At 37.8% G+C, this 26,062-nt stretch overlaps 1 protein-coding gene across 6 annotated transcripts in view; it reads left to right on the plus strand.

Annotated features, from left to right (window-relative positions):
* Positions 1–1,724: 1,724 nt before the first annotated feature.
* Positions 1,725–26,062, plus strand: part of nfixb (nuclear factor I/Xb) — a 127,152-nt gene continuing 102,814 nt past the window's right edge. The window contains exons 1-2 of one of the 6 annotated variants that reach the window (XM_060893238.1): positions 1,725–2,090; positions 13,017–13,100. In XM_060893238.1, coding sequence (XP_060749221.1) covers positions 2,076–2,090; positions 13,017–13,100 — 99 coding nt within the window. In that variant the 5' untranslated portion in view covers positions 1,725–2,075. Of the gene's footprint in view, positions 2,495–13,016; positions 13,101–16,099; positions 16,303–26,062 lie in introns of those variants that run through there. The other 5 variants (XM_060893235.1, XM_060893236.1, XM_060893241.1 and 2 more) reach the window with 5 other exon arrangements.

A 26,062-nucleotide genomic window follows, 5' to 3' on the forward strand; every position in this document is an offset into this window, starting at 1 on the left:
CCTGTTAAAAAAAATGTGGTCCAATCTTCTTTGCAGTACAAATAAAGTTAGGGATTAAACCCCATTTTAGGGGTTTTAGCACATCTCCTCATGTGCTTAAACCCCATTTTAGGGGTTTTAGCACATCTCCTCATGTTCACATCTGCAGCCTGTTTATTTATTTTTTTATGTTTTTATGCTTTAATTATTATTATTTCTATTACATTTTTCGTTCCTAGATGATTAATCAACACACCAGTTACCAATTACACCTATTTCTGTATGTATATAAGGACATGTATGCTTTATCTCTCTTATTTACCCTTGGGGCTAATGAAGTGTTAGTATATAAAAATTTAAACGTGCAATTATTTCTCCTAAAGATATGTAAAATATCACTTACTTATTAAAATGTTTATTTGTTGTTTTATTGCCTTATTCGGTTTTATCTGATGAAGAGAATTTTGTGAGGTCCATGTGTGTTGCAGTTCAACTTCCACCTGTATAACGAGGCTTTAATGCTTTTTGCATTATAAAGGAAGTATTTTCACCAAACCAAGTGACCTGTGGCCAAAATGCGGCCTAATGGAACTAGATAATTATTCACAATAAAGTTGAAGTGTAACGTTGATAAAATAAATTCGTGTATATATGTTTGTGTAGTGTTTAACTCATTTATTATCTTGATTAATGCATGAACCCAGACTGTACAACTGTCCCGAATTTAAGCAACACCTTTTTGTGTTCATTCAATGCAAACCTTTTAAATGTTTTTTCTTCTTTTTTTATTTTATTTTTTTTCAAGAATTGCTCCTACAGTCATTGAACTATTTAGTCGAGGATTGAATTAAATTATATTTAATGATAATTTATCTATAAAACTGTCTCCATTAATAGAAGGTATCTCATTTCTGTAGTCTATTCATTAATGTATTCGGTATATTCGGTTTTTTTTATATATTATATATCTGCACTATTTTCTTTTTTTTTCTTTTTTCTTTTAGTGGTTCTTCTGCGTTGTAGCATATTTCCAGCATGCAGTGCACACTTTACTGAACACTGATCTGAAGAAAAATGCTGCATCCACTAATAATCTTTAACATCTTTTCTATATTTTTTTAGATCTTGAAGAAATCTAAGGAGAAAAAAATGGTCTAATATAATATACATCATACTCCTCAGCAAGAGTCTTACACAAATAGCCCTTAAACGTGAGCATTTGATGGGCATCTTCCTCTGACTAGTGCAAACTCTGTGTATACTTTCCGTGGTGCACTAGGGTAACCTTTAAGTACACTACTTCGTCTAGGGCTTTTGACTCATAATCATGACAATCACTTGGTCCACTGATGGCATTTTTAGATCATTAGTGAAACCAAAGCGTTTTGATCATTCACGCTTATGCGCTGTTATGTCGGGTTTATGACGTGTATATGCATTAACCTATCCATATTTCACACTTTAATATCTTTGTCATAAACTAAACTCCGAACATGGCATTAGCTACACACATCTCTTTGCCCTCTCTCTCTCTCTCTCTCTCTCTCTCTCTCTCTCTCTCTCTCTCTTCACCCCCCCTCTCGCTCTCGTTGTGCTTGCCATTGCCGGTGAATAGTAATCCCCTGCCCTCCATGCTCCACTCCGAGCCCGTATTTAATTCCCCTAAACCCCCCAGCTGTCGATCGGCTCACGCGCGGAACGCGACAGACTGCGAAGCCGCTCTCGGTTATTAATAATTCACCAGCTCCTGTGCGTCTCCGTCCGCCATCACTGTTGTACCGGGTATCACGTTATTTTGTTGTTGTTGTTGTTGTTAGGGGTTTTTTTTGTTCTTTTTTGGCAACCGGACTCATTCTTATTCCTATTATTTCACTGAATTTGTTTTAGCGAGCGTATCAGCGTCAGAGCGTCAGCGCCGTAAAAAGTGCGTTTGCGTTTCCGTTGCGCGTCGCGCGCCGTGATTTCTGCACAGCCGCCGCGCCCGAAATTCAGCGTTTCTCTCTGACTTTTCATCCGTGCGGCGAATTTAAAAGGAAGAGGAGGGAACTGAAAGAGGTGTCCGGAGAAAAGGGATGGAGATCGAGCGCTGATAACGGATGAAGTCTGGAAACGTGAGACAGATTTGTTTTTTTTTTTGTAATCGGCTCAAAGCAGAAAGTTGTGGCTCGGTGTTCGGCTCACTGAACGGACCCGGACTTACCTCGCCGCTTTTTACCGTTTGAGACAAAGTATAACATAAAACGTCAGGGAACAGGAAAAAACTGGCTCGGATAAATTCCCATAAATCCCTTAATCTTCACCCGGAGATCGTATATCAAGTGGTACTTTAGTTTTAAAATGTTCGGTTCCCCTCAGGCCGTCCCGAAATAAGCTTCTTTCGCTTCCGGTATCATCCGAAGATACCGAGCCGCTCGCGCTCCCTCTCTTACGCTTTTTTTTTTTTTTGGAAACTTTTTTGTCTGAAGGAGAAAAATGGGTCTTTGAGACTGTTGGCACTTTTCCCCGCTTCACAATGGTACGTGCTGCGTAAATTAACACTTTGTTCTCTTTCTGCATGTGTTAAAATGTTACTTTTAAACGAAGTGAGCGCGCAATTCCACTGAAACTCCCAATAATATTCTACTTGCTTTAAGATCCGCACCAATGCTATATACAGTCCAGGAAATAATATATAGTTTGTTTGTTTTTTGTTTTTGTTTTTTACATGCAAATTAGGCTGTGTTTGATGTTGACTTGGCTAATGGTGCGTAATCTTGTTTATTTACACAGCGATTAGTCAATTTTTTGTTTAGAAGAATATACTTGAAAGTGGTGAAATGCGCGCGCCTGAGTCATGTGAACGTGTGCAGGAGAGCTGGCGGTTCCAAAGCGCGCGCTGTCAGTGGCTTGGCAAGCCTGGGGTTTGGTAAGAATAAGTTTATCTACAAAGTAAACTATACAGCACCCCGAGTTGTCATTGAAGACTTGTATAACCACCAGGAAAAACAGCTTACACTGTGGTATTTTACTTGATCCATTTGTGGTCTTGTTTGTTTAGTTCGAGCTGTTAACCAAGATCAGATGGTTAAAAACAGGGGGATCTAAATGTCTAGGAACATCATAAAATCACAGTCTGGTTCAAGGCTCGTCATTTCATCATACTATGGCTGAAACGTGTTTGGTTTTCGGTTATATCACGTCTATCATACGCACTTATTTGCCACATGCACTTGTATCCAGTCATTATTTAACACGCTCCCCGCAGTGCCGAGGATGTCACTTGTCGGCTGCCGTAGTTGAAAGGCCAGCACTGCGTTTTGACGCCATGTGCGTGTTTTTGTTTTTTGTTTTTTTTTAAATTATTACTAAGCCCACATTCGCTACCGTGCCACTATTCAGAACAAGCATATCTGCGGGTCACATGCCTGCAGTGTCAATGGCAATATAGTGCAGCTGTTTAAAAATGCAATTTCTTTTTTCTATGAATCACTCCATGATGTTTATTGTGGGGAAACAGTTATGATGAAAATCAGGGAACATTTATTTGAGCTGGTGTAAAGATGCCAACAGGAGCATAAAATGTAGGATGTTGGCTGCACTTTAAGTTCATTTCTGCTGATGGAATTATTGCAAATGTGCAAAAAAAAAAAAAAAAAGAGCACCTCAGTGAATGATTATTTCTAAGCTTCCTCAAACTCCTTCACCAAATTGCTTCCTCCCTACTGGAATATCTAAAGAGGTCTCCAGCTTTTGAAGGTCACCAAGCAGACCCAAGATCTATAAAAAAAAAATGTTGTCTTTTGGAACTGGGCTCATTTATTAACAATTCAATCTGTTAGAAGCGTATGAATTATTTCCACTATTTATTATCACTGAAAACAAAAGCTGAAGTGTACATGCCAGTACTTCAGTGTCTTTAAATCCTAATGATTTTGATCCGACTATGTGTCATTTGGCTTCAGATCTGTCTGGAAATGTGAGGAGTGATCGCATCGCCCACATTCGACTGTGTTTACTTTTTAAATATAACCTTGAAGCAGCAGAGGACCTCCAGATGGGCCAATATATCGGCATATTAATATGGATAATTAATTGTTTACTTGCTTTTATAAATGGCATCAGGCCAAATAGGACAATCTTAAAGGAAGTGAGGGAGTATATTCAGTATTTGGCTGCATTTGGGATTAACATTTAAAAAACAAAAAACACGGACAGAGCTGCCTTTAATTACTTGATTTCAAACAACAATCAAAGCTAAAAACTTTTGATAGTTCAAAGCAGGCAGCTTAGACTATTGTAGTACTGGATACATGTCAACATCAACCTAAGAGTTGGCATAACAATATATATTTTCATCAAACCATCTTACGATTAATTTGCTTATTTTTGACTTTAGTATGTTGTTGCTACAGAAATATAAAGATGGCTATTTGCATTTAAAATGATGCATCGGAGATGCTTTGCTGTACAGTGTAATTTTGAAGTATTGGATTTGGGGAGTGTTGTCATTTTTTACTGGACTCATTTACTCTGATAATATAATAAAAAGTTTTGCAATATTTCTGTGTTTATTAAAAGAATGCTCCCTTTTTGATAACATACTGTTCTCTTTCAGTACATGAGAGAGAATTTTAGTTCATTACTGCAAGTTCAACTGAAATGTAAATTTAAATAATATAATAGTGTTTGAAAAAAAATACATTTCATGCCAATGATACAAATGGGCCCACCTCAACAGGGTCACAGGATGCAGGTTTAGCATGCCTTCCACAAGACAAATGGTCAGTATTCTCCGCTTATCATGAAATAATTAATAGGAGCTTGTGACGTTAGTGTGGGGTTGATCCCAATTTTACCCCTAATTTTTGAAGAAGGAAACGTTTGGTATGTTTGATAAAACACTGCTGTGATTACAAGTGACTTTAATCTTGTATAGAGAAGTCTTGTTTTTTTTTGTTTTTTTTTAAATTAAGAGATACTTGATGGTTTGCTGCTCTTTACCAATACACCAGTTCAAGACTAGTAGCCAAATGGAAGAGTTCCACATCCTCCAATTTTGCTGAATGGTCCACAACTGATTTTTGCAGAAAGAACATCATTACATTCCCGACTGCATGGTTTAGGAGAAAAACGAAGTTTGAGGTTATTAGTTGTTTGCCTAACATCAACACGTTACATGTACAAATGGGTCCTCTTGCATGGTTTTAGGTCCATTGGATGAAAGCTGGGCATGGCAATGAAGCTTAGCAAAGGCAATGAACTGGCACTGACCATAGATTAATGGACTAAAGATTAAATACATCACAGAAATACTCCCCATGGGACATTGCTGTCATGGGACATTGCCGTCATCGTGTTTCTACATAGGATTAATTAGAGTGACTCAAGGGAATGGTTTCTCCTGGTGTCATTGTAAAGGAATGCTCAGCCAAATGTGAGGAAATGTGCAGGTGGATTTAAGTTCCTGTATAGAGCTTTAAAGTTTCCTGAGATTCCTGACAAATGTTTATGTGGGGAAAGGAATAATGCAGTTTGAATTATTAAACTTTCAGTTTTCGCAATTTTCTAGTATGTTTGTTTGCTACAGTGGCTTTACAGTGGCTTAATAAATAAGTCCTAATCTTATTTTAAAGCAAAGTTGTGTCTATATGCCATCCATTGCAGTGGAAACCTGATAAATAAACAATGATTTATATTACTGCCTATATTAAACCCACACAAGGCTGAAAACTGCTTTAAAATATGTCGAGCCATTAGAATCCATGGCAGTTTGTATTTAGGTTAATTAATGAAGAAGATTATGTAAGAAGCTTAGAATTTCTTCAAATAATGGGTAGTCTACAACATTTTGATTATGATGTTTGAGAGTATTGTTTGCCTTTTTTAGTTCATGTCCAGTAAACATTACAGATTACCTCCTTGTACAGATTAATTATGCCCATTCTCTCTCAGTTACTGGATCAAAAGTGACCAAAGTTAGTATGGCTTGAATGGCAAATATAATATTCATGTGAAATTTAATCATTATATTATGTAGAAGTATGGTGGGTTGGAGCTAGTATCCACAGTAGGGTCCAAAGCTGATACAAGGACAGGACTTGAAACTTGCATTTGAGACAGAGGAAGTGAACAAGCCTGTAAATGATTCTGGATAAAGACTTTGACCAACACTGGAGAATGAATAGAAGTGTTGAGGAAAGGGAGGAAACAGATTTTTACTGACACAGGGTCTGAGAGAAGGAGCAGGGCATGTGAGCGATGTTGATTGAGCACATGCTTTTAAGTTTAACAGCACGAGGAGAAGAGCTGTGAGCAACACAGGGACATGAAGCAGAGCAATGACATGTTGGATATATTTTGGCTAAGGCTGTGTATGGTATAAAGGCCTGGGGCTGAAAGTAAAATATAGGTCTGGCCCAGGGGTCATCAACTGGTGGACTGAGTTCTGAATGGGGAACCATAAAAGTATTTTCAAGCACTTGAAAAAATAAAATTACAGCGCTGATAAATATATGAAAAATAGCTATAGGTTAGTGACTCTAGTTTTTTTTAATGAATAATCACAGCTAGAAGATTGTTTCTTGTGGTTTATACAGTCACATGCATTTGTGTCAATTATTTAAATGAAGACCTCTATTCAGACAAGAGCCAAGCTACAGGTCTAGCTACAATAGCTCATAAAGGGAAAGGTTAAAAATGTTGAAATACAAATTGACAGATTTGGCCAAAGGATTGTGGACACCTGAGGATGACACCCATTTGAGGGTTTTCTCCAAACTGTTGCCCCAAAGAAAGAAACAAACAATTGTCCAGGATGTCTTTATCTGTGTTAGCATAACAATTTCCCTTCACTGGAACAAAGGGGCCAATCATGACAGCATGACAATGCCTCTGTGCACAAAGTTTTATGAAGACATGGTTTGTTGCCAAGGATTGAGTGGAACAACTCTAGTGGCCTGCTCAGAACACTGACCTCAACCCCATTGAACAACTTCGAAATGAACTGGAATGTCAATTCTGTCCAAGGCCTCATCGCACCACATTGGAACTTGCCCTCACTAAATCACTTGTGGCTGAATGGGCACACTCCAAAATCTAGTGCAAAACCTTCCCAGAAAAATGGAGTTTATTATAACAGCAAAAGAGGATTAAATCTGTAATGGGATGTTCATTGTTGGCCATTCTGTGTAAGTATGTTTATTCTTCCCACATCAAATCTGAAACAGGGATCCAATTAGTTCAAAGTTTTTGCCACCAATCAAAAAGGATAACATTTGTTGGAGTTAGAGAGACTGAACTGTCTTCAGGATGCACAAAAATGTGATGTACTGAAGAGATAAGTTGCCAAACTTCCAGGAGTTCTTTTATACTTGCACAGAAGTGTAATATCCCTTGATTTGCCAATGTTGCACTGGATCCACTGTGTTTGGAATAGTCTTCTGTTACATAGAAGGCTCTGGGTTGTAATGTGGCTTCCCTTGCAAAATAATATTCAGAAATGTCCTAGAATCATTGTCACAGATCATACAGTGGATTGGATCCAGAATACTAGGCAAAGGTACTGGGTGATATGACTCAGTTATAGCTGAGGTGTACTATTTGAAGAGCAAAGAGGAAACAGACAGACAGACAGACAGATAGATAGACAGATAGATAGATAGATAGATAGATAGATAGATAGATAGATAGATAGATAGATAGATAGATAGATAGATAGATAGATAGATAGATAGATAGATAGATAGATAGATAGATTAATTGATTGTAATTTTGTTTTGAGAAATTTAAGTTTAAGTTTGTTGCACTTGCATCTTCATTCTGCTCTCTCTTTCTCTCTCTTTACAGAGTCTATAGATGAGTCACTCATTTAAGAAAAATAATGTCCTACAGCAATGGCTAATCTCCTTTATTTTGGAATTGCTTCAGTTTTCAGTCATTTCTAATCTTCTTCTCTTTTGACAAGAGAACTATACTGTTTTGGGTAACATACTGTTTTCTGTTCATACATGAGCCCATGATAGCCTACCAATAACTGTACTAAGTCTATATCCAAGTCAATTGCCTTGTCAGTCTTCCAGTGACTCCGGCTTGTGTGTTCCATAGTGTTCAGTGAAAGCTTTTGGATATCCAGTGCAATTTTTATTGTGCATAATACTTCATGATCGGAAATTACTGCCAATATAGACCACAATGCTTATACAGAAGGCAATTGTAACAGCATTCCCAGCTTCAACAGCCTTGCCAACAAACAATAAGCAGTCTCCTACCGACACCTCCCCCTTTCTTTTGCTATTATATCCCCCACTTCTTTTCATTTTTCTTTTGCCCTCTTCTCCAGAGATGTAGGTATGAAATATCACATTTTTCCAGCATTTTTCCCTGAAGTGGCCTTGGCAAATGTTCACACAGCATGCATTTCTCCTTTCATATATCTCCCCAACTCCACCGTTTTTAATAAACAAGTTCGCCCCCTCCCTTCGGCTTTGATGTATTTGCCATATTACCTGTTAAGTCTGGAGAGAGTTAATGGGTGCATAAGGTTTCCTGTGGATTCCCAGTCAACCTCTCCAAATATGCAAAAAAGCATAAGAGGACCACATTGGTGCTGATTGTTTTCAACTTGATGGCAATGTTGAAGTTGAAGATGCTTTGAGAAAATATTCACAAGAAAGGGGAGCATTTTGTTGCATTTCATTCTCAAGGGCTGTCGTGTGTGTAGCAAGACCAATGTAGTAAAGAAATTATGAACAGATTTGTGATTTTCTTCAGGGCCATGGCTAAGCGCCAAGTAGGCCTCGCTATAAACCACATCCATATAGTTTAACACAAATCGACGTGTGAGAAAATATACTGAAGTAAGAGAACGATCACTAATCTGTAACAGTTTAGTGGATTTTTATTTCACATTCACTGTAAAATCCTAGTTTGTATCACAATGACCTACAGCATGTAGAGAGCCAAGGATCAGACATTTCATGAATACTTATTTAGGTTTTTAGCAATTTTAATGCATCTTTGGAGTTATAACATGCTAATTTATAAGAAAATAGACTGCTATATATAATTAATATAATCCTCCATAAGAATGCACAGAAGGAAAAAAAGGACAGTACTACAGGGAAAAACATCAAACAATCAGCAAAGACTCAAACAAATGATGCCCCTTTTAAGTGTGAAGGCAATCTAGGCTGGAAAGACAGAGACTGAAACTAGTGTATGATAGTTCACTGGCCTCTGTATTAGGAACATTTAAAAATTAAAGTTTACAATGAATTGTGTAAAAAACAAAAAACATCCAGGAGATTCTTCTTATTGTTGGTGAGAGAGGAGATTTGGCAGTTTTTTTTAGCTGGCATAAAAAGCTATGCAACTGACTAAAGCTGTAATTAAATTTTATTGAAAACCACGATGAAGCTTGAGGCAGATGAGCTACAACAACGAAAGACAACATCAAGTCGTACTACAGACCACTTCCACTTTTAAACTTTTCATCGTCCATTTTGATGACCCTTTGCCCTCTGTAGCCACAGATACTTGCTCTTGGCTGACAGGATTGAAGCTCAATGTGGTGTTCTGCTGTCATAGCCCAGCAGAGGCACATATCCAAGATATAGTTATACTTCATGTTCCCAGTCAATATCTTGAAGGATATTCAAAAGTATTGCATAAATATTTAAATTAAACTGTGCTGGAGAACTGATATATGATTTTGTTGGCTGTATTTACATGAAAGAAAGAAAAGAGATAATAATAATAATAATAATAATAATAAGGGGGGCACGTTCGCCTCACACCTCCAGGGTCGGGGTTCGATTCCCGCCTCCGCCTTGTGTGTGTGGAGTTTGCATGTTCTCCCCGTGCCTCGGGGGTTTCCTCTGGTCCAAAGACATGCATGGTAGGTTGATTGGCATCTCTGGAAAATTGTCCGTAGTGTGTGATTGCGTGAGTGAATGAGAGTGTGTGTGTGTGCCCTGCGATGGGTTGGCACTCCGTCCAGGGTGTATCCTGCCTTGATGCCCGATGACGCCTGAGATAGGCACAGGCTCCCCGTGACCCGAGGTAGTTCGGATAAGTGGTAGAAAATGAATGAATGAATGAATGAATGAATAATAATAATAATAATAATAATAATAATAATAATAATAATAATAATAATAATAATAGTCATAATCAGTATGATGATAGTATGTCTTGGGTATGGATACATCAGGTATGGTTTGTTTTAACTAAAAACACATTCATGATGCTTATAGATGTCAAATGTGCATTTAGACATATGCCTAGTACATCCTAGTAGACCATAACAGTGTTAAATTCTTATCTCTGGTTTGAGTTCCATGCACATGTAAGAAATATTTGAAAAACAAAAGTTAAGATGATAGATGCTTCATAACATGCAATTCATGAAAACAAATATAGTTTCTGAGGTGAGCAACGATCAACCCATAATTAGAACTGAGTATTCTTTTCTCTACTGAAGTACACAAAGTATCAGACAATAGACAAAGCCATCTACTTTGTAAACACTTTGGTCACCTCCTTACATAAATCCTTCACTAGTGTTAAATATTTATGCAAGGCTTATGCAACGTGTTATAAGAAACCCAATGTGGGTACACAAGAAGACCACAGTGGATTAGTGATTGTTAATGTTATATGAATATAGATAAGGAAGAGGTCAGATTGTTGTCAGTGATTAAAGACTTGCAGCTGCTTTCATGACTTGAGCATAGAAAGTGGTAGCGCTAATCATTTCTTAACTAGGTGTGGACAAATCTCATGTTCAAACAACTATTTTTACTGTGTTGTGCAGTGATGCAGTTACTGTATACATAAATGCAGCCACAAACCCAGACATTAAATATGTAGTGGATGATGACAATGGCATTGCAGCTGGTAGGTATTTTTTAGATATGACACAGTGTGGTATGAAAATTTAGTTGTCTTCATTAATATCGTTTTAGTATTTTGTAAAAGTAGGATCTTTAGGTTCAGATGGATCTCGATATTGATTTATCATGTTAGAATTTGCTACTTTTTTATCAACGACTGAAGTTAAAAATACTTGTCTTTATGGATTACCAGCACTTCTATATTTTACTTTTTTGAATACTGTAAGTTTTTGTATTGTTTTGCCCCATATAGCTACTCATAATCTTCCAACACAGCGCTCTACCTGTGCCTAGTTGTGCTTATCTGTAGCTGGCCATGCAGTCAAATGTCTAGCTAATAATAAGTATTCTTGGCTAACCAAACTCATTTTGTTGTCCCCTGGCTTAATGTAAATCAAATTTACTATTTATTATTTTTTTATTAGCTTGGTTGCACATCACAAAATCTGTTTATGGACAGCCATGGGGTACGTCAAATTCTTGGATGTTTACCTTTAGCTAGTAATCTGATCTTAAAATACTTTCCTGTATCTTATTCACTGTAGAGCATCAAAATGAACTCATAACACTCATAACTGAAAACACTCACCAACACTACATAGATCGTAGTCCCTGCACTTTTGTTTTGCACTTTAAGCAGTGCTCATAAGAAATACTAAATAAATACATTTTAATAAATAATTTAAAAGCCCAAAATAAATATATACTCAAATATTCAAAGATATATATTCGGGAGAAACCAGCATATGTTATTGTGTTTTCATCGATCCAATTTAAAGATTGTTTTTCAGGACCTGACCCTGTTATATGCTAATGATATGATGAGTCTGTTTTCTTGTTTGGATGAAAATGCTTATAGAATTATTTAACCTAAGTTGATCTGGGCCGTGTCCTCTGCGTTTCTCAGTCTATTAGACCGACTGAGTTAGAAAGAAAGAAAATGACTGAGAATGTGTATGGATACATCCTAATTTCTGAATAATGCTCTGTTGTGTAGATGAGAAGTACTTAATGTACGAGTGCAGTTTAATCTGTTTGCCTTTGAATGCATATTTAGACATTCATAGCTCGGTAGAGGCCTGGGAGAGTGAAAGGGAAAGTGCCTGTAACCGCTTATTGCTGTGGATATGAATAGCTTGTGTTGCAGCCACAGCTTGGTTAGCCAGTGTCTGGGACTTATTATAGTGCTGTGTGTGAGTGTGTGAGTGTGTGTGCGTGCATGTCTGTTATTTTAATGCTACATCTATTTATGCTTGAGCACTAAACATTTCTATATGCATGCATTCAACTTTGATGCACATTTGATTGGTTAATTTCAGTGATTTTGGCCTTAGATTAAAGCTGAGTTTCATCAGAGATTTGTATAATGAAATAAGTATGGGTGTGCTCTTACACTCAATAATGTGTACTTATGTGGGACAACTTTCCTGCTTTCCACACTGATCATATAACAGTGTAATTCTGTGGGCAAATCTTGAGACTCGGTGAGGCTCACTGACACAACATATATCCTGATCATGGCATTATTCCATGCTTTTCTGTGTGATTTAACATGATTTCACTAATGGCTGAAATGGGACTGGGGAGCGTATTCAGTGCTTGGTCCCAGCAAGGCTCTTCCCCGGCATACAAATGAACTGGCATGAATGGGATCAACACTCAGGGAAAACAAACCACCTTGACGGTCGATTAGGAAGAAAGGGCCCGCTGTGTGAGTGCTGGGGTGCCCAATAAGTCACAGACATACTGGAAAGTCAGCAGGTGTGGACCGGGACCAGTCGGGATCTCTGGTCTGGCTGAGTGTGGTGGTATTGAGGGGATGTTGCGAAACAAACTGAGACAGACATGCACAGAAACTCACAAAGCACCTGGGCTGTAGAGCACAAAGCCCTCTTGCAGTGTGATGTCTTGTTAAATGGATGGTTCTATTCAGGGTGGCTGTTTAAATGGACCGAATTAATGCAGGAAGTGTCTTTGTTGATAACTGTAAAATAACTGTAGGAAAAAATGCTTTAGAAAAAAAACCAACTGTGGAAAGAACTTTTTTTTCCCTCAAAAGTCTTAGGAATTAAAATAATTTCCAGGTAATATGCTATAATGACAGTGTTGTAATGACTTTATATGACGGTGTTGTAATGTGTACTTTTTTAAATTTTTTTATTTCAGGCTACCGAATCATTTCTGGTGAATGAAGACCCGTCCAGAGGTCCTGGGATGCCGGAATGCTTTGTTGTGTCTGATTCCTACCGGGTATGCCTCATTATTACTATTTTCCCTGTTACTGCAATTCTTATTATCCCTATTGTTGTTATTATTGATTTGTTATTTGTGTCAGCCGTAATTACAGTGACGGACAGTGCACGTTTATACTCTTGTTAATTGCGCCACAATCATAATGTCATTCACAGCTCTCCTCAGCTGCAAGCCATTACCGTCATTATTTCCACACTCACTTTCGGGGAGGAAAAAAAAAGAAACCTTACAACTCTGCCGAAGCCATGCTCTCTCGTGGGAATGAAAATTATAACGATAATGTGCAGCGCACTTGTATAAAATGAGAAGCCCACAGTGAGAGAGGGGAGGGAATGAGAGGCGAGGGGGTTCTAAAAACTACTACATACAGCTCAAAAAAACAGTGCGTAGCTCTTAAAAATTCCACCCTGCAAGCTCATTTGGATTTACAGCAAGGAGAGTAAAATAAAATGGCCATAAAAATAGAAGGATGGTATAAAGAGATGGAGGGAAGAAGGGATGGTTCTAGGAGTCTGTGGATGACTGAAAATGAGATTGTTAATGAGCTGGGAGCTGGTTTTCTACTCTTTGTTTCTTTTTGTTTCCAGCAGGCAGCTTTTGCCAAGTTTCTCAAAGAAAATCTGGCTTGCTCCAACGTATCAAATGTCTCCGGGTGCAGAGAAGAGCTGAAAACGGAGGGAAAATAGAAAATTGTGATTGGTGGGAAGAATGGGAAGAGGCGGGGCATTTAAATCCATATTGGAAATCAAGCGTTATCCATGAGTTTGCTGACAATCTGAGAACATCAGTGAAAATTGTTTGAATCCAGCAAATATAGACCAAATTTGATCGTTCCTCTTCTGATCTGTTCACACTTTTATCACATTTTGTTTTTATCAAACTCTTTTATTGAAAATTTTCTTTAAATGATTGACTCGTTATTCACAGATCACCAAGAGCTTTTTAAGTATAGCGTGCAAGTTTTATCCTAAGATTTAACATGCAGGGTTTAACTGTAATTCAGTAAATGTAACACCTTACAGATGCTGGCTGCAACATACACATAACTGCTGAGCAATCACAGTTTAATGCACAACAACGTGTGCATTTTTGCCTTGTAAGAAAGATGGCTGACTGCTCCTAATCGTGGCCCAGCATATGGTTTTGCCATGTGTTAGTAAACGAGTGTTTCATTTTCTCTGACCACTAAACATCGGGCTCATTTAGGGAGTGATGCTACATGAGCGCTCTTAAGCGTTGGGTGAAATCTAGGAAAATCTCCTTCCTTAATCTTCCTTCACTGGGTTATGTCTTTTGCCACAAAAAAGCGGTTCATTATTTAGAAGTGGCAAAAGAAATAATATTCTCCCACGGTCTCTAGTGTGTTTAGAACATCTCAGTGCTTTGAGACGGTTATCCAAAATAAAACATATGCCCTATTTAGGGCCATTTATGTGCGCAATCTCAAGGGTCAAGCATGGACAGTGTTGTTGCCAGTGACCACACCAATACAGACTTTCAATCAAGAACACTATCTACAGCTGATGTGGTTTGACCTAACCCATGCCACACACAAAACACTCACACGCCCTCTCACTCTTTCTTCTGTCGCTGACCGACTGCTCCCTCCATCGTTCCTTCTCTCCTTTGGCTGTGTGCGGTAATTGGCCACACAGCGCTGGCTTTGCTGGTTGTTTCCCCTGCAGTGGCTTGTGGTGGTGCTGTGCAGGCAGCAGGCCTCATAAATCCTGAGGCCTCGGCTGTCAGTTCCAAACTTCAGCTCTGCTTCCCCACAATGACTTCACCCCCACCAAGAATCCCCACCCAAGCGCAGCCTCCACAGTTTCGCTTTCTTTCCCCTTTACTGCCTGTTTTAATGTGTACTGCATGGTGCAACAAACAGTTCAGGATTAGATGTAGATTTTAGAAAGACTCACAATACTGTTTTTAGGTGTGTTTGTCTGTGTACACCTGATTGGTTCTCGGTTTTTCAGTGTCCCATGATTAGTTTTTTTTTAACTATAACTTGTCTATGTATCTGTTGAAATCTTAAATCTCATTTGTAAAGTGGGATTCTTTTTGTTCTGCTTGGCCTTTTGTCAACACATTACAAGGCAAACACACACAGATATGTATTATATAATGACTTTTTGTATAACCTTTATTTAAATTCATTGGTATGGCATTTCTTTTTTGTATGGATGTATGGACTACCGTACGGACTACTAACTGTTCTGTTATTAAGATTTATGCTTACACTATCAAACATGTAGTAAAGACTACTATCCCATACTTGCGTGACACTTATTTATCCAAAATTTATTCAAAAAATAATTCAACGTCAGTAAGGTAGATCCTTGTGAAATTAAATTGCAGTCCACAATATGACCGTTACACCATTTAACACTTCCCACTGACCAATTTATATAGTTTATTAAAATAGATGACTAAATTTACTATTTTTTTATTTATTTTTTTATAATTATCCATGTGCCTGGTCAATTGAATTTAATAGGTTTAATCCAAATCTCAGAAACAATTTGATGACACTAATGACACAAGTGTTCTTAAGTAATAAAAACCATCTGTACAGCTAATAAACACTCAGGATACTCAGGATATCACGATGCATGTTGAAATAATAAGTCAGATATCTGAATATTAATAATGTATACTGTCCGTGCTGAAGATTAGTGTTAAAGGGGCTGCAAAATAGCCCAGAGAGCTCTGATATGAGCTTGTCGGATTGAACTCGATTCTATTTACACTAAAGTATCTTTATAAAGTCTTATCAATTCCAATACGACCTTGATTTAACCGTTTGCTGTTGTGTGTTGAGGGAAATCATGGGGTAGAGAGAAAAGAAGAGAGGAAGTCAGCGGAGGCATGGAAGTAAGGAAGGAAGGAAGGAGGGAGGGAGGGAGAGAGAGAGAGAGAGAGAGGGAGAGAGAGAGAGAGATAGAGAGAGAGGAAAAAGTTCCGTCTCCTCCAAACTTTAGTGTGCGTGCGTGCGTGCGTGCGTGTGTGTGTGGAGTGTGTGTGTGTGTAGCTTTCACTTTGAGTCGCCTAGGCGGGGTTTGTAGCAGTGCGGCGTGGAGGGAGCGAGGCAGCGCGGCGAACTTGCAATGCAGCGACCGCCGACTGCCTTCCGTCTGCAATAAGCTCCGCGATTTCTCTCTCTAACGCAATAACCATGTACTCCCCGTACTGCTTAACACAGGTAAACACCATGCTCACTTTTTTTTCTTTTCTTTTCTTTCTTTCTTTCTTTCTTTCTTTTTTTTTTTTTTAAAATTGTCTTGCTTTCTGTTGATCCTTATATTTCCTCCCGTTCAGTTTCTCCCCTTCGTTTCGTACCTTTTGCGATTTTCTTCTTCTTATTATTTTTATTTCTTATTTCTTATTATTATTATGATTGCGCTCGAGCTCGTGAATCGTTTGCGCGCCGACTCGGTTAAACCGAGCGATTCGATTCCACTTCTAATAACAGTTTAATAACTTTTTCTGTTTTGTAGGCGTTTCGCAGCCGTATGGTTGCGTATGTGAGAAAATGGCGCGTCGCTCGATTCTATTTCATATTTAAAAAAGGAGGGAAGAAGAAGAGGATGAGGAAGAGCGAGAGCACTGCTAGGCTTTAAAGTTACAGTCTTTGTTTTAAGGGTTTAACTTCAGGAAGAAAGGCTGAAAACGAGGAAAACGCAACGCGTCTTTGGCGGATCGCAGATCAGTTGTGTTGCATGTGTGTTGGATCGTCAGTCCTTTACTTAGATAACTTGCTTTTTTTTTTTTTTTTTTTTTTTGCTTTTTTTTTTTTGCTTTTTTTGGGACAAGACAAAGGTCAATGTCACTGTTTCTCTGTAAACGGGACAGTCTTAATTTTTTTTTTTTCACAAGAGATAATGAATGGCGCATATTGCATTTCAGGTGATTGAACACCTTTTTATGACATGTTGTGACTAGCTGTTGTTTGAATACAAACTGAATGAACTGTTGCATGCTTCAGTGCTTCCAGATAACATCTAAGATAATATAAGACAAGGTTTGGAGACAAGGAGATTTAAATGCATCTGTATGCAAAGTATTCTACGGTTTGAGCTGGGAAAAAATGTCTGAGCACTAAGAGCCATCTTTATTACATGTATAAATATGTAATATGAACTTTATACATACTTAATACAGTTCCAAAACTAAGTTCATGTTAATTGCTTATATTATTTATGGATTTGAATAAGTTGATATTTGTAACTAAAATGTGAGGGTCTTGATCTGACCTCAAGGCACAATGCAGTGTTTTATTTATTTATTTACTTATTTATTTATTTTTTATTTGAATTTGTAAATGAATGCATTTGATAACCATGCAAATAATTGAATCCCACATAAAAGATACACAGCAATTATTGTTGACCATAAGGACTTGTTCATTGACAAACAATTTAAAAATATGTTTTTAAAAAAGCCTATATAGATATTATTATTGTTATTTTGAGCAACATTCAATTCTTTCCATAGGTCTACTAATAGCACAGGGTTTCTTTGGGCCTGTAATTTAATACCATTTTGCAATTATTATTTAACTTACTATTAGTTATTACTTATTAGTAATTTATTGTATTTTTTTGTACTCAAGTAGCATTACAGAAAATTATCTGTAAACTAGGAGATATTCATTATTGCAGCAGATTTATGAGTAATAACAGCAGGTTTATGAGTAATGCTCTGTGCTCTCTACTAATGTTGTCGAAATGTAATTCCATTTTCTTTCAACCCTTTTTTAATGCAAACTCAAAACTTAATTTTAGTCCGTTTGCAACATACAGAATAATCTGGTTTAGAGTTGTGATTGTGAATTTTCATGGCAAGTGTGTGGGGGAAGACATCTGAAGTTTACACGTGGACAGACCACAAGCTGTCTGTTTTACTGAGAAATGCCACAGTTATCCAAATACCTCCTTGTAACGTCTTCTTTACTGTCATACAGAAAGCGAGCTCTCTCCTTCATCAACTTTTCTAAACACTTTCATACACTTTGTCTGGGTTTTGACCTGAAATAACAGAGTCTCCCTGCTTGTGTTTTTCCTGTCTAACTCAAGTAGTTGAACTTGTATTTAACAGTTCTGCTTGCATTTATTGAGGCTGCAGCATTTTGTTTTTACTGCACAGCATGCGGGACAAATAGCTGCCTTTCGGCACATGCACGACTGTTTTATGAAGATTTACTGCACAATTTTCGTCATTTATAGGAATGCTTGTTTATTCATGGCACAACAGACAGTTGTGTCCATATGACATGTAATTTATTCCTTATTTTACAGTGGTTTTATTAAAACAGTTTTGCTCACATGCCGCTCCAGCCGGTTCATTTGGTTAGCAGGCTGTGGTCTGTTTTCCATTTTCAATACCAATTGTGTAAAACAGTGCAATTCAACAGTAATATATATATATATATATATATATATATATATATATATATATATATATATATATATATATATATATAAAATGGGTAATTCACACACTTGTAGTTAGAGGTAACTGCACATTCTTAATTTTTAATTAAAGTTCATAGACTTTTGTTACATCACACATTTTCTTAGGCAAACAGTGTAAAGGCTGGACATTTAGCACACATTTGGTTTTGGGAGTTTTTCTAGCTTGGGTTTTGTTTCTGTAAGCGGATCAGGGCAGATTTATCTCCTGTGCCTGAAATCCACATATTTACCAGCTTATGTTTCATTGAACCCTTAAGTTCCTCTGCTCCAGGTGAAACAGCATTAGTGAGTGAAATGTAACTGGAAAAATAAATATACAATATTATAACATTACCAAATGGCCTCCGGCTTCTTCTGGCTTGGACCAAGACTTTTTTTTTTTTTTTTTTTTTTTTTTTTTTGTAAGTGATGTAAAGAAAAAGGCTGTGCATGCAAGTTTATTTTCCTTTTCTTTTTTTTTTTTCTTTTGTAACCTTAAGGTTTTCTGTGTGCAGTGTAAAACGACTTTACGTAAAGGCACTTGAATGATTAAATGCACATCATTAACACTACACATCATTATTATAGTGTAACGCGGTAATGTTGCAGGCTAAAGGCATTATAGTGCGCGCGCGCTTTCCATTAATTATATACAGTAATTGATAACAGAAGCGTCGGCCAAACACGCACGTGCTTCACACGCGCACTTCTGAAGCCATCACTAAGCGAGAAAGAATTTTGAAGTGTCACTAAATTCCTTGTGTGTGAGTGTGTGTGTGTGTGTGTGCGTGTGTGTATGTGCGTGTGCGCGCACGCTTTTCATCTCCGCACAAGCGCACGCGACTGTACGGCTCTGATTGTGGACTTACAGAGGATCCGAGTTTTGCGCCTAACAATAATAATAAAAACAAATCGGTCCTGTATTAGTCAGAGTCAGAGATGACCGGGTTTAAACAGTGCTAGGAATATTGGGCCGGGATAAAAGCTTTTCTGGACTGCGGTGCGGTCGGGATTGCGCATGATGGAGATGCGGTGCTGGAAGATATGTGAATAAAATAATGCAGTAAGAGTAAAGAAAAGATTCATTTCAGCTACAGAGTAGATCATGTTTCTCATTTAATCTCCAGCAATTTTTAGAGGTGTTTTAAATAATCTATTATGCATTTGTCCTTAATATAATAAATGAGATCAGATAAATAAATAGATAGAGAGATAGATAGACAGACAGACAGACAGATAGACATTCTGTGCATTCACATCTTTCCAATGTATAATAGCTTGGCATTTGTTTGGTTTTAAATAAGGTTGCTCTGATAAGGAAATGAGTCATATTTTGATTTCTCACTTCATTAATACCGTAAATATTATATTCTAATTAATAATATTAACAGTTTCTATGGTTGGATGTAGTTATTACATTTCTCATGTTTGGCTTCAGATTTGTTTTAAGGCTTTGATAATGATTTGTATAATTTTAGTAGTAGTGCATGTAAGAATTTGGGGAACAAACACATTGAACAAAATAAGCAGTATATTGACCTAAACAGCAGCTCGAGCTCATAGGTGTATAGGACACACATACAGTATATTGTGCATATATTGTATTCTTATATCGTTCAGTTTTTTTTTTTTTGCACACTTTTAAAAAAGATTTTTTTTTTTTTTGCATTTTAAACAGATATTTTTTTGCACTCGGTTTTTGGGGTAGGTGCCTCGTTTTGTGTATTTACTTCAATAAAATAAGACTTTTCTAGAATAAAAACTTTTGCTACTGTGAAGTGTTTAAGCACTGAAAAGATGGCCATGTCAGAGGAGGTTTATACCACAGAAATAAAACTAGGCTTCAGGAGTTTCAGGAACATCTCTCGTAAAGGCCTAATTATGTGTATAAACTTTTACAGCTGTGACGGCTTGAAATTATTACGTTACAATTGTCCAACCCTGATGCTGTTTAAATTGTTTTTAAAGGGTGCAGTCTGCTAACGTTCCTGTTCAAAAGTTCTGTAATTATTATCACTAAACCTATGACACATTGAAAACATTTCCACTAAGGACACATTTAAATTACAGAATTGAACTAATTAAAATAATAATTGACCCTTTCTGACACCTTTCATGTTCTCCATATTATACCTTTTTTTTTTTTGCCTACAATTCAATATTGAGCTCTGCTGAACAGTTTATAAAGTCATTTATTCAGTACCTGGAACAGACGTTGGCCGACGCACAAAACACTGCGCTTAAATGGATATTTTTGACTGCGGTCATCCAACTCCTATAGACTTCCTCTGAAAACTACATCTAGTCAAATTGCCAAGGTGAATGTTAAATCCATCTAGAGCTTCCCTGCTCACCCTCTCTCACTTCCCAGGCCTGGAAAATGATTTGAAACAGCTGTTCTGGGGATTAAAATCTGATGAAACCACGGTCTGAACAAACAGAATTGTAGGACATTTTCGAACTAAAGTTGCAAACACATACACATGCGTTCAGCTCTGTTTGCTTGTACACTCACTGATATGGCTCTGTAAACATCTCACTTATTCACTCATTCACTGCTTTTTAATTCTGCAATGCAGCAGACCAGCGCTTTAATGCAGATGTGGCGTTATCACTGGATTAGTCAACGTTACAGTTCCTTAGTATTTTTGATTGGAACAGCTATTTACATTTGATCCTTCTTTTTTCCAGCAAATCAGTTGAATCTGTTGACTGATTAGTATGTTGTTTACAAATTCTGAACAGAAGGAGAACCACAGATATTACATAAAGGATATATAAGATTTAGTGATGGAACAAAAACAATGTTTATAATAGTAATATTAATGCACTATGTTTTATAACCATTTCTTTTTAAAGTAAAATTGCTGTAATGTAAGGAAATCTATCAGTATTGTCCTATTTGCCAAAAGCAGACCGCATTACACTTTTATATGAATTGCAGACAGATATAGTAATTGGACTTGAGCACAAATTTGGCAGTACTAAGTTAGGCTCGTTGCTGTAAAGGGACTAATGGATGGCTATAATGTCAGTGGTGCAACGGGACACTGTGTTCCTTTTACTTATTCATTCCTCTCGAGCCCCTGTTGTCTTCTACACCCAATGGCTTCTCCTCCTACTCACTTTACGCAGCTTATTAACAACAACATCTGAGGTATTCTAGTGCTCTTAGTCTTGAATTTACCAGCCATTTCAAAAAGAGGGCTCTTTGTTTGGGTCATTTTATTTAAATAAATCATTTAAATGTATTTGCTGTTTGTACTGTTAGTAAACTGCTCACTGACTTTTTTTTTTTTTTAAATGAACACATTTAAATAATATTTACAGAGAGTTATACAAGATGTAGTTTCTATTGGGAATAAATCCTTAAGACCTTTTGTTGTTTTGTTATCAGGAACTGTGTGGCCTGAATTTGTTAAATGGTGTTGACTGAAGGGAATTAAAGTTCAGGATTAAAGACTATTTAGTGTTTTTCTCTCAAGCTGTATGCAGAGAGGCCGAATCGATCATTTCTTTTTCGCTATCTGCACAGCTGTCCCAGTATCCGTGGAGAATGGATTCCTGCTGCTATTGCCATGGGAGTCTCCAGCCAAGAAGAATAGGAGGATATCCAGTGTGTGTGTGTGTGTGTATGTGTGTGTGGTGTGTATGTGAGTGAGTGTGTGTGTATCCTCCTCCCTTCCCCTTCGCTCATGTCACTCCTGGCACGGATTAGGCCTTGGCAGAGCCCTGGCAGTGCCCGTAGCTCCATTGCGGCTCTGCGGTTGCTGATATGTTGTGCTGTTGCCATGGTTATGGAACACACACACTCGAACACAAACGCAAATTACATAATTGAGGCTGCATATACATAAGCCACAGAACGTATTTTTTTCCCTCTTTTTTTGGATGGAAAGCAAGTAAACGATCAGAGCTGATCAGAACCTAGATCTGTGGGAAAACAGTGTAGGCCTCTTGTACCGGCACAGACCAAATGGCGTCTCGTTGCATCTGTTTGATAAAACGGTAAGGGCCTTCGGTAAAAGTCAGACGAGGCCTTGTACCGTAATTTCAATCTGATTAACCATCGGTATAAATGTTATACAGGCTGTTGGCCTGTTTTTTTTTTTCAGACTGTTTGGTCTGGTTAGTTAGTTTTCTTCATTGAGTGAGTAGGATCTCTCAGGCGGAGGGTGTGGACATTTACACCGGGTGGCTATGCCAGACTTGGCATTACTGTGGCGGAGCATCGCTGTGTTGCTAAGCAGTTTTTCCTGCTCTGGCTTCCTGCTTTATTGGTTCGGTCTTTGTCTCCGTAGATCAGTTCGTACACTTTACTAGCAAAATTTTTATACTCATCGTGGTCTGCGAATGCATTCATGGGCTGTTTGGAACAGGAGCAAATCCTGTTTCCAAGGAAAGGTACAGTTTGTACTTTTTATTATAAGTCTATGCATGAATTTGTTGGCAGTAATAGATGTTGTCACTGTAAATACTTGATGTATATCTGAAATGGACCAATCCTAATATAGCAGTATCACTGTCAGTGACCCAGTGTAAGTGTGAAATCTGTAAAATCTCTCACTCTTTCCCTACTCATAGTAATAAACTGACTTATTTAGAACTGTCTGCCCTCATGCATAATGCATTTGCACACACACATACAGTACACACACACACACACACACTTGTGCACACTCTCACCTCTCACACCTGCACACACTTAAGCACATGGTGCGCAGGTGTGCATTCTTGACTCATCTGTGTCAATCTGGTGGCAATGGGAGACATCACACCTCCCCACACATCACTGTGTGGGGAGGTGTGTATGAGAAAATTTCACTGAAAGACAGCGGTACTATTACGAACATGCCACGTGTGTGCTTTGGCCTCAGCTGACTTTTAAACCATACGATCAAAAACTCTGCTCTATACAACCTGTCTTCATGTCCAAAGCATTAAATTAGCACGTTTTCCCAATGCACAAACCTGCATCCGTAATTAGAGATCGTAGTAACATCAAAGCACTTCACAGCAGCAGCGATTGGTTATTTTCAGAGATGACCCGACATCTGATTGGTTAGTCCAACATTAAAGCTGGAACACTTATTATACACGTATCCCTTTTTCACACGTTTTGTAAATAGTGATGAATTTGTGAATGTTTTGTCTGTATCCACGAGGTGATAGAACTTTAGAGTTAGCTAAGAATCTCTGTAACTAATAAGTGCTGTGGACTACCTGAAGCAATTCTCAGTACGCATTATTAAGCCAGAAAGCCTCTGTGACCATGACAGGAAGTTGTATAATTTTATTTTTCACTCTAAAGTGTTTATCCAGATATCCAATGAGAGCCACAGAGAGTGATAGAAGAAGAAAGAGGGAGTTTGTGGAGTGTCAGACAGTTGAGGAGCTAAACACTCAACAGGAAGAGTTTTTTCTACCAGTATAACTGTTATTATGGTGCTTTTTGAAAACAGAACCACAACACAAGTCAATAATAAAAGCTTTTTCTATGTGATTTCTGGTTGGTGTGGCTTATACTTATGGTGTTAGGCCTACATTATAGACGAGAAGACATAGCCTCTTCTCTCATTCTTAGCCTTTCTCTTTTTCTTCGTGCAAGCAGGAAGTTGGTTCAGAGCCAGCGGTGGAAATCTATACTCTGTTGCATAATATAGCATATCTTTACCTAACATGAACCTAGCGGAGACTCGGCAGCTGTGAGCAAACAGAGAGAGAGAGAGAGAGAGAGAGAGAGAGAGAGAGAGAGAGAGAACAAGGGAGGGTGTGTGTGTGTGTGTGTGTGTGTGAGGGTGAGAGATTCCTGTGAGTCTTTGCTGGCTATGGTTTCAGGCCACAGGCTGTAGGCCTTTTTCAGACAGGCCCAGTGTAGTGTGACACATTGCAGGGCAGAGATCGCATTCTGTCTTTTACTGTTCAATAGTTCAGCACCTGGGACAAACATTCACATTCTTCAATATTTCAGCAATTGTATGCAAAAAAAATACACAGGGGTGCACATATTTTCCTTGTATTTATAGTTTTTATGTTTTCCTGCATTTAAACATTTCAAATTGGGGGGCTGACAGTTGCGGTCTGGACAGTTCACACACACACACACACACACACACACACACACACACACACACACACACACACACACACACACACACACACACACACACACAGTGGATAAGTGAAAGCCTAGTCCAGTGTGTTATCCAGTCCTAAGTTTTGATTGGTAATATTTTGTAATGTAATTAAAAGTACAGGAAGCTAGTGGGCTAGTTGCATTAATGTGGAGTTTCAGGAAATCAGCCTGAGTGTATGAGTTACTGAGAGCAAACATTTATCCTCTGCTTATAAATTTTTCAAATGTAGCTTAGCACATCAATATAACATCATCAAGTCATGGTTGAACATTTCAGCTGTGACCTGTAGTTTTCCCTCTTCACAAAATATTGTTTGAGACTGGCGAGTATTTTTCTATTTTCTCAATATAATTCAATTGCATGATGGTATATTCCACTAGGAGAGTAAGATGTCTGCTTGCACAAACCTGTATATTTCTGTCTCTGAGCACTCATTATGTCATCCACACACTAATTAACCCGCCTACTAAAAATCCTTTACTGTCAACCAGACTGTGCCTCGGCCGACGTTGTCTCGAGCAGCGATTCGATCCAGATTACTTCATTCAAAGATTTGCAGTAAATAAATGACCATTTCCTGCTGATTGAGTTTTTAATAAGGTTCATCTAGCACAATGATTACAGCACATGGTACATTATATGGGTGTTGTTATTACTGATAGTATGGATGGAAACAAAACTGCAGATTTTTTCAGTAAAACTGATTGAATGTTTTTAAGTGTGATTTCGAACTGCTACCTCAATGACATGACATTTACATTTACTTTATCATATATCAGAAAACAACTGAGAGTAAAGGTAATGTGCCCATATTAAGATGGTACATTGAGTTTGAGTATATCTGTGTGGAGTTTTGCATATTTTTCCTGTGTTCTCTGGTTTTCTTTCATCCCTTAAAGGACTGGGAACTCTTAAATGCCTAGGTGTAAATGTGTGAGTGTGTGGGATAAGCTCTGGACCAACAACAACTCTGACAAGGATAATGTGCTTAGTGATGAATTTTCGCCCATTTTGTTTTAAAATGACAGTGAACGAAAAGAAAGAAGTTTAAGGTGTAGTTTTTTCAGTATTCTCTATGGATAGTCTCTAAAATAGCATTGTAGAGTCTATACTGTACGTAGCGTAGTAATGCAGAGTGACATTAATCATTTAAAATAATATCCAAATAATCAACACAAACTTCGTCAAGAACAAGGCATAAGGTGTCTGTTCCTATGTTTTCTTATAATTGTTTTTGCATGACATTTTTCAACTTTTCTGTAAGTAGGAAGCACACCAGCAGAGGCCACTGAGTCAGACTGGTGTCTCGAAGTAATTGTGCTTTTGTTCGTCAGCCAAAGGTTTTACCCCTAGAATATATATAGAATCGACA

This window comes from Tachysurus vachellii, chromosome 18 (assembly GCF_030014155.1).
Source record: "Tachysurus vachellii isolate PV-2020 chromosome 18, HZAU_Pvac_v1, whole genome shotgun sequence".
Taxonomy (NCBI): Eukaryota; Metazoa; Chordata; class Actinopteri; order Siluriformes; family Bagridae; genus Tachysurus; species Tachysurus vachellii.